The sequence below is a fragment of the Alligator mississippiensis genome, chromosome 3, assembly GCF_030867095.1.
Source record: "Alligator mississippiensis isolate rAllMis1 chromosome 3, rAllMis1, whole genome shotgun sequence".
Classification (NCBI taxonomy): domain Eukaryota; kingdom Metazoa; phylum Chordata; order Crocodylia; family Alligatoridae; genus Alligator; species Alligator mississippiensis.
This window is the reverse complement of record NC_081826.1, coordinates 238,381,440-238,397,659: the sequence shown is the minus strand read 5'-3', so window position 1 is coordinate 238,397,659 and position 16,220 is coordinate 238,381,440. Positions and strand designations below refer to the sequence as shown.

Genomic DNA, 16,220 nt, shown 5'->3' with positions numbered 1-16,220 from the left:
TTCTAACAGGCAGAGTTGTATTGTGACCTGAGCTCTGTAATACTCAGGGCTTAATGACTGTACAGTTGTCATAGACAGGTCTTTAAAACTCTCTAACACCACCCTACTGTTTAGATTCCTTTTATCCAAGCAATTTTCCTTTTAAGTCCCTCAAGTTCATATTATGTTATGGTTTATCTGTTTGCCTTGGTGAAAAGAGGTACTTTTCTTGCAAATTCTAATACTTTCTTTGTCTTTTTAGGCTGTTGGTTTCTACTCATTTTGAACCTACTTCTGCCCGTATGGCATTCCCCTGTTTTGATGAACCATCCTTTAAAGCAAATTATACAATAAAGATTCGGAGGGAAGAGCAACATGTTGCACTGTCTAATATGCCAAAGGTGACCTGTTCATCTTCAGTTCTTTAACCTATATACATATATATTGTTTTCCTTCCTTTACTGGGGATTGCCATTAACATATTACAGTGAGGCAAATAAAATGGGTGGCTTTTGATATCATGCAAAGGAATTTTTACCCTTATGAAGATAAGGGAGTCCTTATTTAAACTAATGATAGCTCATTAAAAACTAATTCAAGGAAACAGTTCTTCACGTGGTATCAGCATGATGAAATCCTGCCATGGGACATCAGAGATAGATTGTTGTATGAACTATAGCAGCATCTTTAAGTATATATGCTAGGATAACAGAAATCAAATCTCTTGACCTTTGTTATTCAGGAAGTCAGGCAGTCATAACGCTACCTTCTGGCCCTAAATTCTGAATGCATGAGTTGTGCTTCAGAGCATTTACTAACTTCCCCATATGCAATACTACCTTAAAAAAACACTTCCTTCCTTCCTCTAAAAAATCTTCAGGTACTAGCTTACAGCCTTGGTAGAGACTTATGGTCTCAGGTGGAATATTTGGAATTAGATCAGATGATTTTTTTATCTGACCAGATAGATCTACTATCTGATATGGTAAATCACACCATATAATTCTGCCCTTTATAAAAAAGAACTCCATGATTTAAATAATTCCTTAATACCAGCCATGACTAATTATTCCACCTCAGTTGCCAGGGCTGTTGCAAAGAACCTTTTTCTCATTCTCAGTACTTATCCAGGGTCTTTCTTCCTTTTACATTCAATAAGACGTGCTGAGCAGTCCTAGAAAAGCAACCTGCAGTTTTAGTGGAAAATGTAGTGGCTCTGCCTACTATAAATGAGTATAATATACCAGTGTATTTTGTCCCAATTTGTGAACTTTTAGGTAAAGACTAGAAAATTAGGCAACAATCTGGTTGAAGATCATTTTGCAGAGACGGTAAAGATGAGCACCTACTTGGTAGCATTTATTGTTAGTGATTTTCAGTCAATCAGTGGAACAACTTCATCTGGAATTAAGGTAGGTTTAAAGGTGACAAGCACTTTAAAAAGCTTCTGAAATAAGTATATGATATTATGTACATCTTGTTTCTTCATATTCAGTTTTCTTTAGCTACATCCTCCTCCTTTCTGTATCCTTTATATTGTATTTTCCAAAATATTGTCTTTTTTATTAGAAAACATCCTGGGATATGAACTCAAATCATTAAAGAGGTCTAGATTTTCCTTCTACTTACACTTATGTAAAGCAAGATTGTCACCATTAAAGCTAATTTGGTTACACTGGTATAAGGTTAATGTGTGAAGAGAATCAAGCGAGTTGTGCTTTAAAATGCCTAAAGTTGAACCAATGACATTGTATTATCCTGAAAAGCCAGATTTAGAGTTCAAAGCAATGTCCCAAGAATTTATCTGGCTGCAAACAAGAACTGACCTTTATAGAAAAATCCTGTAAACTCTACTAGAGATGAAATCAGTAAGGCAACCTGTATAAATTATTAGATAATGTCCTGTCAGCAATTACATAACTATAATAGTTATATAACTTACAAGTTACAAATTCTGCCGAGTTTATAATTTCTTATTAAATTCTATAGGGCCTTTTATAAAGGGCTGAAGTGATAATATGAAACTTGGTATAGAGTATACTGTGTTGTAAATAAGTTCAAACAAAATAATGACTTCATCCTGAGCTAAAAGCTGCAATAGTGTTGTAGAAAGAATGGCAGAACTGAAAATGTTTAGAAGGAATAAAGAAACCAAACGATGGATATCTAAAGAAAATTAAGAACTAAACTTCACTTTGACACATGGCATCAGGAAATGGGTGCAATTTAATGGACTGCAATGAGAGGAGCATTGGATCTTAAAAGGAAAAGATATATTTAACTGAAAGGCCATCTTGCTACTGTCTCCTTCATGGCCAACATAGCAGGCTAAAACTTAACTTTCAGATCCTGTCTACAATGGCCTATGCTCAGCTGAAACAGTCACTGATAAGCAGTGAAACTCAAACCACAGGCATGCTACCTATTGCAGAGCTTCTAGTTTGGGCCAAACTTTTAGGAATCGATCCTGGAGTACTCCAAATACAAATGTACAGGTAACAAATAGGTCACTTTAGGCACCTATGAGTAAACAAAAGGTATATGATGTGGGTAAGAAAGGTGCTTATTTATTAATGTGTTTTCATTGCAATGTATTTGTTTATGGGAGCTGAACATTACTCTTCACCTTGGATAAGCAAGAGAGCATACTTCTTATTCTGCATTTTAACTTCTAAAAGTAAATTTCAAAAGAAATGCAAACCAGCTAAACAACTGTTTGTTTTTTTAAGAGCCACATGTTATGGAGTTGTGTACCATGTTTTTTTTCACAGGTATCTGTATATGTTAATCCAGAGAAACTGAATCAAGCTCACTATGCATTGGAAGCTGCCATAAAGATCTTGGAATTCTATGAACAGTATTTTGGTATTTATTATCCTCTTCCAAAGCAAGGTAAGTCATTGAAAAGGTCATGAAACCTCTACCAGATACGCAGTAAAACATGTTATAAAAGGAGTAGTAAATATGAACCCATTATTATTAATTGTTGCTTATATAGCACCTATGGGCATTTGTCCCAAAAGTACAAAGACACATTCCCTGCCTGGAAGACCTCAGAACAGACAACATATAGAAGGAAACTGTATCCATCTTTGGGTCTTACATGTCAAGAAAGATGTGGACAGACTAGAAAGAGTCCAGGGGAGAGTGACAAAAATGAAGAGTCATTTCAAAAAGTCTTGTTCATCCTCAGCCAAAAGGAAGACTTGTTTATGACTTGTCCCCTGACTTATAGGATCATAGGAAAGTAGGGCTGGAAATTAAATGTTCCTATAAGTCAGGGGAAGCAGCAAAACAAAGTGTTTCAATACTAAGAACCATCCTTTTATTTCCACATTTTCCACTAAGGGTTGTTTTTTTCTTTAATTTCAAAAAGTCTTGTTCATCCTCAGCCAAAAGGAAGACTTGTCTATGACACTTCTGTGTCAAGCCCATGACCAGCACCAAGATGCATGCCTGCCTCCTTCTGCTGACTGTGCAGGAGCCTGGAAATTAAGTTGTGTAGTCAGCTTCAAGCAGCCCTGAGTATGTGCCCCACTGCTATTCCCAGACTTTCTGTATGTTTCAGAAGTTCTTGTTGGAGTGTGCTCAGGGTCACTCTAAGATGGTTACTTTGCCTAAATTAGGTTTTGGAGCACTCCTGGTAAGAGGTGAGAGAAAAGGACATGCTTTTCTGTAGTGGTCCTACACTTAACATGGAGGCAATACAGCTGAAGCCATAGGGAGAATGGAAATTCTATGAGGTATACACAGTGATGAAGATTTTGAGAGAGATGGCTGAAGAACTTTGCAAAATGAAGATCTTTGCTTTCTTAGGTCATTAAATCCATTAAACCCCCTAATTAATATAAGTAGTTACTTTATTCTGGTGAAATGCTCTCTGAAAGGTTAACTAAAGAATAGTCTTTCTAAGCAAATCTTGCTTATCTTGGCAGCATTCTTTCTTTTAAAACAGTAAAAAGTCTGTACAATATCAGGAATACACCTCACCTTTCATCATTAGTTACAGGCAGGAACAGACACTTCCCCTTTATGCGAAAGTCAGTTCCTGTAGCTTTTGAAAGCAGTAGACCAGCAAAACATATTTAGCAGCTGGAGGCTGTTCATGTTGTTGGTTGTCTTATACATGTTACCTCTTCACATTGAGCCCGCACCAGCTCCCATTTTAATCAATAGAACACTCCCATTGATTTCCGTGGGAGTGGAATTAGATCAGCTGTAGAGAGATTTTTATTTGGAAATGGCTTATTAGACTTAACTGTGATAAGCTTCTGACTACAAAAGGTTGGATGTTAGGGAAAAGCTTTCTCAATACGAAGGTGGTGAAGCACTGGAACAGGTTTCCTAGAGAGGTGGTGGAATCTTCATCTTTGGAGGTTTTTAAGACCCGATTTTACAAAGTGATGGCTGGAATGATCTAGTTGGGGATGGTCCTGCTTTGAGCAGGGGGTTGGACTAGATGACCTCCTGAAGTCCCTTCCAGGCCTAATTTTCTATGATTCAGATTAAATTCAGCTGTTTTTCAGATCTTGTTGCTGTCCCTGATTTCCAGTCAGGAGCTATGGAGAACTGGGGTCTGACCACCTACAGAGAGACTTCTCTACTGTATGATCCTGAGACATCTTCAGCTTCTGACAAACTTTGGATTACCATGGTGATAGGTCATGAACTAGCTCATCAGGTAGTCTAATTTTGATAACTTATTTGGCATATTCCTCAGAACTTGAGAAGATAAATAATGAAGATAATTAGAACTAGTTTCCATCTGGTATTCTTTTCTGAAAATTGTTGGTTTTTCATGTAAAAAGGAGCACTAGGATTCCATGTGGACCATGTCTAGCATGCAAATCTTAAAATGTACCAACATGGAGTTTTTCTTTTTTAACCTTAATGATAAGTTCTGTAGGTATACCCTGAGATCTGTAAAACAAACAGAAAGGAAGAAAGCTGTTACTTTAGGCCAAATGATACCCTTCGTGACATCTGTGCAAGTCCACTGCCTATAGAAGGCGTACAAAGTATAACTTATTGGTCCCATAATTAGCACTTAGTTAAAAATGATGTCTGTCTAGATACTTAAATAGCTCTCATCATCGTAGCATAAGGGCACTTAAAAAACGTAAATGAATTATCCAAAGAAAAACACTATGAAATGGGAAAGCACCATTATTTTTTTTCTTTTAATAAGTGGTATATTAAGGCTTATTAAAGTTCTTCTGTGGAAGTGATGGTCTTATTCTCTCCTTTTGAAGACACTAAGAAATGTCTGTAGCTTGTTCCAGATCTCAAAGACAATCTGTGACAGAGATGGAAACTGACTAGATTTCTCAAATCCCTAATTAGTTACTTAACCACAAGATGATTTTTCCCATCTGGAACGATGATGCTTAGTTAAGAAGAGAATCTGGTCCTCTGTTATATTGGCTCAGCAATTTTAATAGAAGGCAAAAGCTTTCTTATTTTTCTCACTCTAATAGTTATAATTCAGAACACAGGGAGCATGAATGTTAAGTAAGAACTGTATATCTCTGAATAGTTGCTTTTCAGAGTAGAAATGTATCTTAAAGCAGCAATACAAAGATTCAGCAAGAGTTTTCAGGTTTTCCAGTGACTGTTACCAGCAAATCATTTTCTGTTCATAAATTATGTCTTCAGTTTATTAGGAGTTAGTTTAGTTTCCTAGTTCTAATTAGCAAGTATAGGAACGACAGGCTAAATCCTATTATACTTTACAAGCCTAAAGGGCATATATGTAGTTGCATTAATGGAGTTTTTGCCACTGACAGGCTATTTTCAACTCAGCATTGCCCATGGTAACTACTGAGCCTGGTCAGTAAGGCTATGGTCCAGCCGGGCAGCTGTGTGAGGAGAGAGAATGGATGTAATGCTGGGCAAGTCCTGAAGTTCTAGTCAGGCACAAACCACAGTAAAATAGGGGTGAAAGAGGAGAGGTTCCTACCTTTTAGCTCAATAGCACTGAGGTTAGCATATTTGCCTAGGGAGCAGTTGACTAGTTTCTGGTCTCATCCGCCTAGAGAAGTTTTGAATCAGTATTTTCTGCTTCCCAGTAAAGTATTCTAACCATCAGACTCTGAGCTCAATAGTACCCAAAGTATTGTCCATTTGAAGCAGGCTCACTCATCTTGCAGTTAATATTCCTTGGATAAATTAGATAAACATCACTGAGAAATTTCTGCCCTATTGGGAATCTGAGCTGAAACTAAACCCTGGGTCCCTTCCTTTCCTGGGTAGTATCTCTCTGGTTAGGAACAGACATTCAAAAAGCCTGAGCCTGAATTGCTTCAGTCTCTGCAGGTTAGTTTAACCTGGCTAGGCTAAATCACTTTGTAACTGCCCAGATATGCAAGCACATGCCTGCAGTGGCTCAGGCTAGAGGCCAGGGGTGTGCTACAGCAGCCCTCCCTTCCCTTGTACAGTATTGAGCTAAGGGGGGGCATTGCCAGGCCCCAGCAGGACACTCTGATTAGCCCAGTAGGGAATTGATAACAGTGTTTATCACCCCTAACTCAGTGTGTATTACCTCATTAAGAAAACAACAGAGAGACATTACCTGTTGATTCTACTGGTTGATTCAGCACAGACTGTAGCCAGCATGTGGTCTGCTAGCTAATATGCAGACACCTCTCCACAACACAGAGGGGAGGGGGGAATTCCTGCTTAGCAGGGAGTGGTGAGGGGTGGTGGTGGGGAGCACCCCACAGTCTTGTCGGAGCTGCAGCCAGGGAGCGGAGGGGAGGGGCCAGCCCTGCTGTGGAGCAGAGAGTGCCGCGCAGCCCAGAGAGCATACCAGGATGCCGGGGGAGTCTGGCTTATTTTAAACCAGCAAGGGGTCTGGGATAGACATTGCATAAATCAGTTTGACCCAAATCAGTTAAATCTGATACTACATTCAACCAGGTTAATCTCAAACTGGTTTCAACCATTTTCAAGCTGGTTTATGTGCACTGAACATCTGTTCTGGTACAGGTTTAAACCAGTTTCTGATAACTTAAACTGGTTTATGTGTAATGTCTGTCCCTAGCCTCTGTCTCTGGCTTGTATTTTTCATTTCCCTCTCTTAGATATCCAGTGGGCCGGCTTCAAAAGGAGAGCTGAAGAGGGCAATGGATGATGCTTAGTTCATGAGAGTGCTGAGAAATAGAAGATGCAGGTTCAAATTCCTTTTAGATAAAGGACCTGTCCTAGGACCCTGGTCTCTTCCTCCCTGGGCAAGTGTCCTAACCACTACATTTCTGGGCTACTTCCAGCAGGTGTATGCATAGGGTGGTTCACTTTGCCAAAGTAGGAATAATTGTGTTATTATTATATAACACCTGCCAAAACCTGCAGTTATGCAGTTATATCTGCACCACTTAAGTATGTAAAGTGAAATAGGGTTTAGCTGTAATTGAAAATATGAAAGCTATTTGTCTACTGAACTGTAAGTAAATCTAAAAATATCTGTAAATCTAATGAGCTCCTTTGTTAAAAATAATTGTAATTGCTATATTAAACACTGAGCCAAAACCTTCCTGTCTTATTCCCAATGGTAGTTCCCTTGACTTTAAGAGGACTACTCAGACCAGAAAGATAAGTATAATTTGGTCTTACAAGTTTTGTAAAACCACTAAAACATTCCAAAGATAAATGATGTAACAGCCAATTGTGTTTAAGGATTCTTGCTGTAATGTCTTTTAGAATAGTACACTTCATTCTAGATACTCCCCTTCTTATTTATTCAAAATAGAAAGAAATTGATGATAAAAATGGTGAGGTAATAGAGAGCACATAATAATGAGTGTTGGATGCATCCATTCTATTATCATGCATTAGAGAATGATTTTCATTGCTACCCAATAATGCAGTTTTATTCATGCTTAATTTTCTAAGTATAGGATTATTGTTTTATGTGATATAATAAATAGCCCAGGCTAAGAAATCAACCTCTCTTGTAAGAAGGCTCTCAGGAAAGAATTTGAAGGATGCTAGAGTTGCATACTTATGCAAGTTTTTATTGTTAATGTATTGACCAACTCCTTTTCATTGAGAAGTGTAAAGAGTTGTTTCACTCTCACCTGGAAGTTAAATAAGTCTCCTTCTTTTAAGATGCTGGATGTCAGAAGTATTGTTCTGTTGGAAAAACCCATACTTTAAAAATAATTGTTTTAATTCCTTTGTCTTCTTTATCTGTTTCTGAGCGTATATATTACTCTATTTTTAGTGGTTTGGTAACCTGGTTACCATGGAATGGTGGAATGACATCTGGTTGAATGAAGGGTTTGCTAGATACATGGAATTTATCTCTGTTGATGCCACATACCCAGAGTTACAAGTGGTATGTATAGCACATTTTAACTCGCTTGGTATAATTCAAAATGTATTTCTTGAAGTATGTATGCACTAACTAGGTACTTTATCTTGTTAGAATGACTACTTGCTAGATACCTGCTTTACAGCAATGAGAAGAGACTCTATGAACTCATCTCGCCCCATATCTTCAAAAGCAGAAAATCCAACACAGATAAAAGAAATGTTTGATACTGTTTCTTATGACAAGGTAAGTTTGTTTAATTTTCATATGCAATAGCGATATTGTAAGTTATTTGCAGTTGTATGAATGATTTAGAATGTTAAAGATCTAGAAGACAGGAAACTTGGCATTGAAATACTATTAACAAGATGGATTTATAAAAGAGAAAAAGGGGCAGGGGGATGAAAAATTAGGATTAAAGTAATGGAGTCAGATCCCAACTCTGCAGGTTGCTGCACTCAGGGATAGGTGTCTGGCGCACAAAACTGATTGACCATGCCATCTTTCAAGATCAGACATTAATTTTGGCTAAAATCATTCTAACTTCCTAATATGTCTCATTTAAATTAATGTGAAAGTATCTCTTGACTTCACTGGGAACAGGACTGAGTCCTAAAGAGTTGCTTTTCCAAAATACTGATAACTCTCACTGATTCCACTGAAAATTAGGGACTCTGCCTTCTACCTAACTTCAGATAAACATGGCTAACTACCTCTCTTTACTTAGGGATGTTCAGAATTTTGCAGTGCAAAAGCGAGTTCTGTTTTGCAGAATAGTGCACTAACTTTTACCAAGGTAGAAAATTGAAAGGATGCGTATCCATTTCCACTAGGGAATATTGAATTTTTCTCCTAGTTTTTTATTGATTCTGAAAAGTCTTAATTAAGCTCTCTCTTATAATGGTTAAAATACCTAAAGTACTTCCATTATTTAGTCCTTTTTCTGCATGTATGCGAGAGAAAGTCATAGTAAAAAAAAAATGTTTTGAATTCTATCCTCTTATACCAAATTGTTACAGTTGGCTGCATTTAGTTATCCTGTTATACATAATAGATTGGCACACATCGCTGATTTGTTATAATTTATAATCTTTGAGGTATGAAGGAAACGAAACTAGTTAATAATTAAATGAAGGTTGTACAGGGATAGCTTTCTGAAGAATTTACAAGGTATAGCTAATGTCTTTCTCATGACTCCCTCCTGTATAAAACAGAAAAAAACACCATAAAATGTTTGAAATATCTTGCCATTGGTACAAAATACATTTGTGTAATATTTGTATGTATTTGTTTAAACCAAAATAGGAGGCATTAAGAACTGAAGAAGAATTACTTTTGAATTCTGTGCTTTACTACATTGAGTTAGATTTCTTTTTCTCAAATTAGAAAAGAAAAATTCATTTATTATTTTTAAGTAAGCATAATTTTGAATGTGCAGTTGTATTTGTTTTCATGCTGATTGACATCTCAGTTTAGATTCTTGCTCAGGCCTCCATTAAGTTTTTTTTTCATCTGTTTTCCATCACCCAGTCCTTTTTTCCACTGGTCAAATTTCTTTTGACTGATTGCTGATGAAACTTTTCTTTCTGGCAAGCTGGTAGCTTCACCAGAAGCCACAGCCCATGTGGGTCTGTGGGTCAGAGAAGCTAAATCTAGTTGCACACTTGATCCATGAGAGACAAATTCTGTGCTGACTTACGCCCTGTGCAATCCCAGTGAAGTCCATAGAATTGAAGGGTGCATAAATCAGTACTAAATTTAAACCTAAGGAAGAATACATTTCTACGGCAAAGCAGTGTGGGAGCTGTGGAAAGACAGAATGCACCTTTAAAGCATAAGTGTAGGGTAAGGACAGACCTGTAGCTGCTACTCTGTATCTGAGTTTCAATAATCTGCTGATGTGGAGACCACTAGTTCCATTTTGATATAGATCCACTAGCTAACCTTTACTCACATGCCCTGAAACTTCCTCTAAACATTGTATTAGGCAAAGCTAATATCAAGCCTAGTTCTTCAGTGCAGAGGTGATGCAGAGTCAGTTTTTTGCTGGGCCTTATGCTGTCTGGACCGCTGCATGGCTTCCGCATAGTGGGACCTTCTGTGTCTTCTGTTCTAATTTCACTATTAGTGCTTTAATTATATTTAGTAACTCTGATCAGGCAATAACTTTTTTGCCCTTTGATTTTGGTTCCTACATTTTTTTTACTCACTTTTTATGTTATTAGAATACCTGACTAGTTTTAACAATTTAGCATTGTTTTACAACATATTTATAGCTATTTAGAAGAAAACGGAATTTACAAACTAATTCAATTTTGTCCATTCATATGTAGGGAGCTTGTATTCTACATATGCTGAGAAACTTTCTGACTGATGAAGTGTTTCAGAATGGAATAATTCATTACCTAAAGAAACACAGCTATAGGAATGCAAAGAACAATGATCTTTGGAATAGCTTGGCAAATGTAAGTTTTCTTCTTTTATTTTACCTAGCAAATAGCATACTGCTATGCAATATTCATTCAAGGTAAAAGTCTCCTCCTGTGCAAACAGTATACACAAAGCATATATACACTTTAAATTCCAGTTAAGCCTTGTTTTGAGGACATAAGTGATGCACAGATCTTGTGTGATGGTTCACTTTGCATAGGAATGAATTTCTCCTACTGTGAGTTTTTTTTTTTCAGTATGCCTCAACGTAAAGCTATTCAGAAAGTTGAAGTCATAATAAACAAGCTTCTTACATCTTTAGAAGAAATGGAAGAAAATATTTAAATAAGTACACAAAAGATTTAACAATTGAGAGGCAAATTGGCACAAACATCAGAGAAGAGAAAGTTCCAGAATGGAAGGGCATATTGACTGTGACTAATTCTTACTGAAGTCAGCACCTTGGAGGATTAGCCTGTAATTGTGGAACTGGGAAAGCAAATAAATCTACTTCTGTGTAACAATGTGACTTGAAGTGTTAGGATCTAAGAAGTTCGTTAAATAGATTTGGCTCAGTTGCTGTGATGTCCTAAACACTAGTTGAACGATAATAAACTCAGTGCAAGCTTTGATCCATGAGGAATCATTGGTGTACATTGTACAATAAATTATTTCATATTTTGGAGGAATTAGCAATGGGTATAAAGAATCCTGTACCATAGCTCTTTGGTTTATTATGTGATTTTATTTTTTAGGGCGATTGTAAAGCAAAGCATTATATTTGTCCAGCATTTAGATCTCAAAAGCACATTACTATATTTTATCACATACAACTCACACCATTTTCTCAAAAATTGCCCTACCCCAAATTCCTATTAAGTGGGGATCTGAATATCTGCCTGGGAAACAAGCACCCTGCTTTGATTCCTGCTCCATAGTGCAGCAGTTGTTGCATTACTATTCAGGCAGCTGAAACAGTCAGTTGACTTAATGGTTCCTTGTTCTTTATTCTAGAAGTGTTAATGACCACCTTTTCTTTTTAATGGTCTTGATGTTCCGCTAATCAAGCTATTACTCTAAGTGAGTTTGCTGTCTGCTAGCTACTCCTGGACACTCTCTCCTCCTATTTCACAGCCCTAGAGACATTAGCTATTTTCAAAATCATAGATGCAACCATGGAAATGAATTTTTAGTAGCAGCCAGGGTTTGAGCTTTAGTTAAGCAGGAATGGGAGAGCAAGTCAGCTGAAGAGTAGGCTATGTTTCTGGTCTGGAAAAAAAAATATTTTTCTTCATTCTGTCTTTCAAAAGCAAGGTGTGTATAATAGTCAGGGGCACGTTGTATGTGAGCAAATACAGCAATCTATTTGCGAGGATAAAGTTAATAGTTTTGCACATTTATCAGGTAACATAAAAGAAGCTAGGTCAGTTTTTCAAGTGGTCTAAATGGGAAAAAAATGTCATCAAAGTAAAAAACAATGACCATTTCATCTATGTAAGAATTAGGTCCAATGAGCTAGGTCTATCTCTGATGTATTCATAGAAAAGGTAACCAAACGTTGTTGGGATATGGCATGTGTCAGGAAAAATTGATCCTTCATTCAACTCTGCAACTTAACTAGTAATAAGATTCATATACCTAAAGAAAAGTCAGCATCTAAGGGAAAATACAACTGAGTATCATCAGCAAAGCAATAACTCAGTAAGTGGAAAGAAAAAAAAAAAGACAGCATAGATAGTAAAAAAAGAGGTTAGGCTTAAGGAAGACAAACACATAAGAAATGGCATACTGGATCAGACCACAGATCCATCTAGCTGTCTCCTGTCTTGCTTAGTGGCAGAGAGTACATTCAAAGGGAAAGAGTATTTAAGCAGGCATGGAATAGATCAGTCTGTATATGTCATATCTCCCCTTCCAGCTTCTAGAGCCTGAGGGCTTCTACCTCATGTTCAGGACGTGAAAAAACAAAAGAGAAAAAAAATCTTGGAAATCTGTAAGGCTTACATCTAAACAGTAATGTAATGTATTTAAAACCATTTTATAAAGATATGATAATGACCAGTGTACACTTTATTCACTGCAAGTAGCTTTGGTTTTATAATTCTGCCGGAGTCAGCCTGCAGCTAAAGATTATGAAAAGACGCAATGAGTAGGCACAAGGACAGTTCCAGTGTCAAGTTCCACATAAGAATTCAAAGGCATCAAAATCACTGAGATTGCCTATCACTGATGTCTGATCTGAAAAGCTGAGTGGTACCAGTGATGAGAACCATACACTGATTGCAAACTAGTCTAAACACTGAATGTGTGTACAAGGAATAAGCAATCAAAGAATTAAAGAATTTTTTTTGCAAAAATCTTGTTGGTCTAATAAAAGATATCACCTCTACCACAAGCCTTGCTTTTTCCTCTAGACCAGTATGGCTACAACCTGGATACCTGTACAAAGAATACATTTTTAAAAGGGACCAGTCATACTCCAAAATGCCTTGTGAAAGATGTGTTTCATATTTTTAAGGACAATATCAGAAGAAGTTTTAGAAAATTTTATTTTGGTATCACTAATGGCTCTAAGGCATTTCTTCAGGGAAAATTAATTTTAAGGGTTGGTGACTGGATGAAATGTTTCTTATGGATAACAACTAACATTTACATGAAAATTAAGTATACAGAAAAGGGTGTTTTCAATCTGACTTGCTAATCCTGTATTTTACAGACTTGCTCAGAGGAGGATTTTGCTTCTGCTAAATACTGTTACACAAAAAATCAGGCTTCTAAGAACATAGTGAGTATGTAGATTGTTTTTTCAGTATTAGACTTCTGCAGAGTGGTATAAGAAAATGCATCATAATATTGTAACTGTTATTTTATATAGAATTGAGCAGATACATCAAATTTTCCTCATGCAGTGGTTGTGCTACAAGTGGGTGGGTTCCAACACAGGTGGATAGAGCGGGGCAGCAAGACTAGTTGCTGCCACTGCCATGAACCTCACCCCAGCAGTGTTGCCAGCAGCATGTGGATGGATAGGAGGAGACCCACACTCTCCTCACCTCCTTCCTGTGCCAGCTGCTTGCATGCTGGCCTGCGACTCTATCCCGGCACCATGGCCAGGCTGCTGGCAACTCGTCTCACTGCCCCACTTCACCCTTCTGTGCTGGGACCCACCTGCTGTTCTGCCTATGCTGGTCTGGCCATGCTGCAGCCCTGTGCCTGCACAAATTTGCAGGCACACATGCCCCCCAGCCCCCAACATGTTGCCTATGCCCCCCCCCGACCACATAGACTTACCTGCAGAGAGCTGCAGGAGCCACTCTCCACCCTGCCTGGCTGCCATGTGCATGTGTGCACGTGCACATATACATGGCTCCCCCTGTATCCTGCTCCCCCCCAGCCTCAAGTATCCCCTTTCAGGCTGCAATGCTGCCAGCCTGCAAAGAAAAACCCATGGTTTTCCATGTTTTTCTGTGATTGTTCATGACCCTTTCAAATATTCTTGCGGCCCACTTTTGGGTCACAATCCATGGTTTGAGAAACACTGCTTGAACCTGTTCTTTCTGCATTCTGGCCTGTGTTCCTGCTTCCTTGCAAAAATGATTTTAATTAAATAACTGTGTACAATTAATAACTTAGTAAAGGGAAGGAGGCACAAAGTACTTCAGCTTTCCCTGCATCACCTATTATTTGCTCTCCTTTCTTGGTTAGTGATGAACCTATCCCTTTCTTTGTTGTCGTCTTCTAATTTATTTACAAAGCCTTTTTGTTGCCTTTTATACTACTTGTAAATCATTTTTCACCTTAGACTTTTTGATAAAATTAATATATTTTTGTACTAGTTACATGTCCTTGCTTTCACTATTTGAATATTTCTATTTTGACTTGTAGATCATAAGGTAGTTTGCTATTGCTCATTTGAATATAGCTACTTTCAGCTATTTTTCACTAGAGTCTTTTATGCAGTGGGACACACATTTCATGAGGCCATCTCAGTAAGAAAAATATTGCCATAAATAAGCAACTGTAAATATTGAAACATATAAACAGCAGTGGAACAAAAATAAGAACATGTTTGAGATGCAAAAGGCCAAGAAGGTATTTTAAACAATTGAAAAGAACGTTCTGAATTGTACTGTCAAATATCGTATTAAGTAATTTTAGTCTTGAAAGAGCACTAGAGTGTGCAGTAGATCACTATGTCGCCTCATATGGCTGGGATCACTTATGAAAGCAGTCTAGAAAATGTCAGCTTCATTAAAGTCAAGGCTGCAACTGAACTCCAACTTGCTTCGAGCATCAAGGACAATAAAAAGTCCTTTTCATATATGTGGGGAGCTGGAGGAAAAGCAGGGGCAACATTGGACCCCTGCTGAACCAGATGGGGCAACTGACAACTGACGCCCAGGAAAAAGCCAACCTATTAAATGGGTACTTTGCATCAGTCTTTCATCAGTCCCATGGGATGCCTATGCCCTCTATGGGACAGGGAAGTCCGGGTGAGGGTGATCCCCTGCCCTCCATTAATGCTGACCTCATGAAGGAACATCTTGAGAAGCTGGATACCTTCAAGTCAGCCGGCCCTGACAATCTTCACCCCAGGGTACTCAAGGAGCTGGCGAGCATCGTAGCCCAGCCACTGGCACGGATCTTTGAAAACTCTTGGCGCTCTGGTGTAGTGCCTGAAGACTGGAAGAAGGCCAATGTGGTGCCTATCTTCAAGAAAGGGAGGAAAGTGGATCCGGCTAACTATAGGCCCATCAGCCTGACTTCTATCTCGGGGAAGATCTTAGAAAAGTTTATTAAAGAGGCCATCCTTAATGGACTGGCTGATGCCAACATCTTAAGGGATAGCCAGCATGGGTTTGTCACGGGTAGGTCTTGCTTGACCAATCTCATTTCCTTCTACGACCAGGTGACCTATCACCTGGATAAGGGAGAAGAGATTGATGTCATATATCTTGACTTCAAAAAAGCCTTCAATCTGGTATCCCATGATCACCTCTTGGTGAAACTGGCCAACTGTCGCCTTGGGTCCACCACAATCCACTGGCTGGAAAATTGGCTCCATGGTCAGACCCAGAGGGTAGTAATTGATGGAAGTCACTCATCATGGTGTCCTGTGACCAGCGGGGTCCCCCAGGGCTCTGTCCTTGGACCCATATTGTTCAACATCTTCATTAATGATGTGGACACTGGAGTCAGAAGCGGACTGGCCAAGTTCGCCGATGACACCAAACTTTGGGGCAAAGCATCCACACCAGAAGACAGGCAGGTGATCCAGGCTGACCTGGACAGGCTCAGCAAGTTGGCGGACGAGAATCTGATGGTGTTCAACACCAATAAATGCAAGGTTCTCCACCTTGGGAAGAAAAACCCGCAGCATCCTTATAGGCTCGGCAGTGCTACGCTGGCTAGCACTATGGAAGAAAGAGACTTGGGGGTCATCATTGACCACAAGATGAACATGAACCTGCAATGCAATGGTGCAGCTAGTAAAGCGAGC

General features: G+C 38.5%; 1 protein-coding gene across 1 annotated transcript in view; it reads left to right on the top strand.

Moving 5' to 3' along the window:
* Positions 1-16,220, top strand: part of LOC102559308 (endoplasmic reticulum aminopeptidase 2) — a 36,049-nt gene that overhangs the window by 8,210 nt on the left and 11,619 nt on the right. The window contains exons 3-10 of the mRNA XM_006261602.4: positions 242-380; positions 1,257-1,391; positions 2,751-2,871; positions 4,506-4,660; positions 8,201-8,314; positions 8,405-8,536; positions 10,624-10,755; positions 13,437-13,505. Of these exons, the coding sequence (XP_006261664.1) occupies positions 242-380; positions 1,257-1,391; positions 2,751-2,871; positions 4,506-4,660; positions 8,201-8,314; positions 8,405-8,536; positions 10,624-10,755; positions 13,437-13,505 (997 nt within the window). The remainder of the gene's footprint in view (positions 1-241; positions 381-1,256; positions 1,392-2,750; positions 2,872-4,505; positions 4,661-8,200; positions 8,315-8,404; positions 8,537-10,623; positions 10,756-13,436; positions 13,506-16,220) is intronic.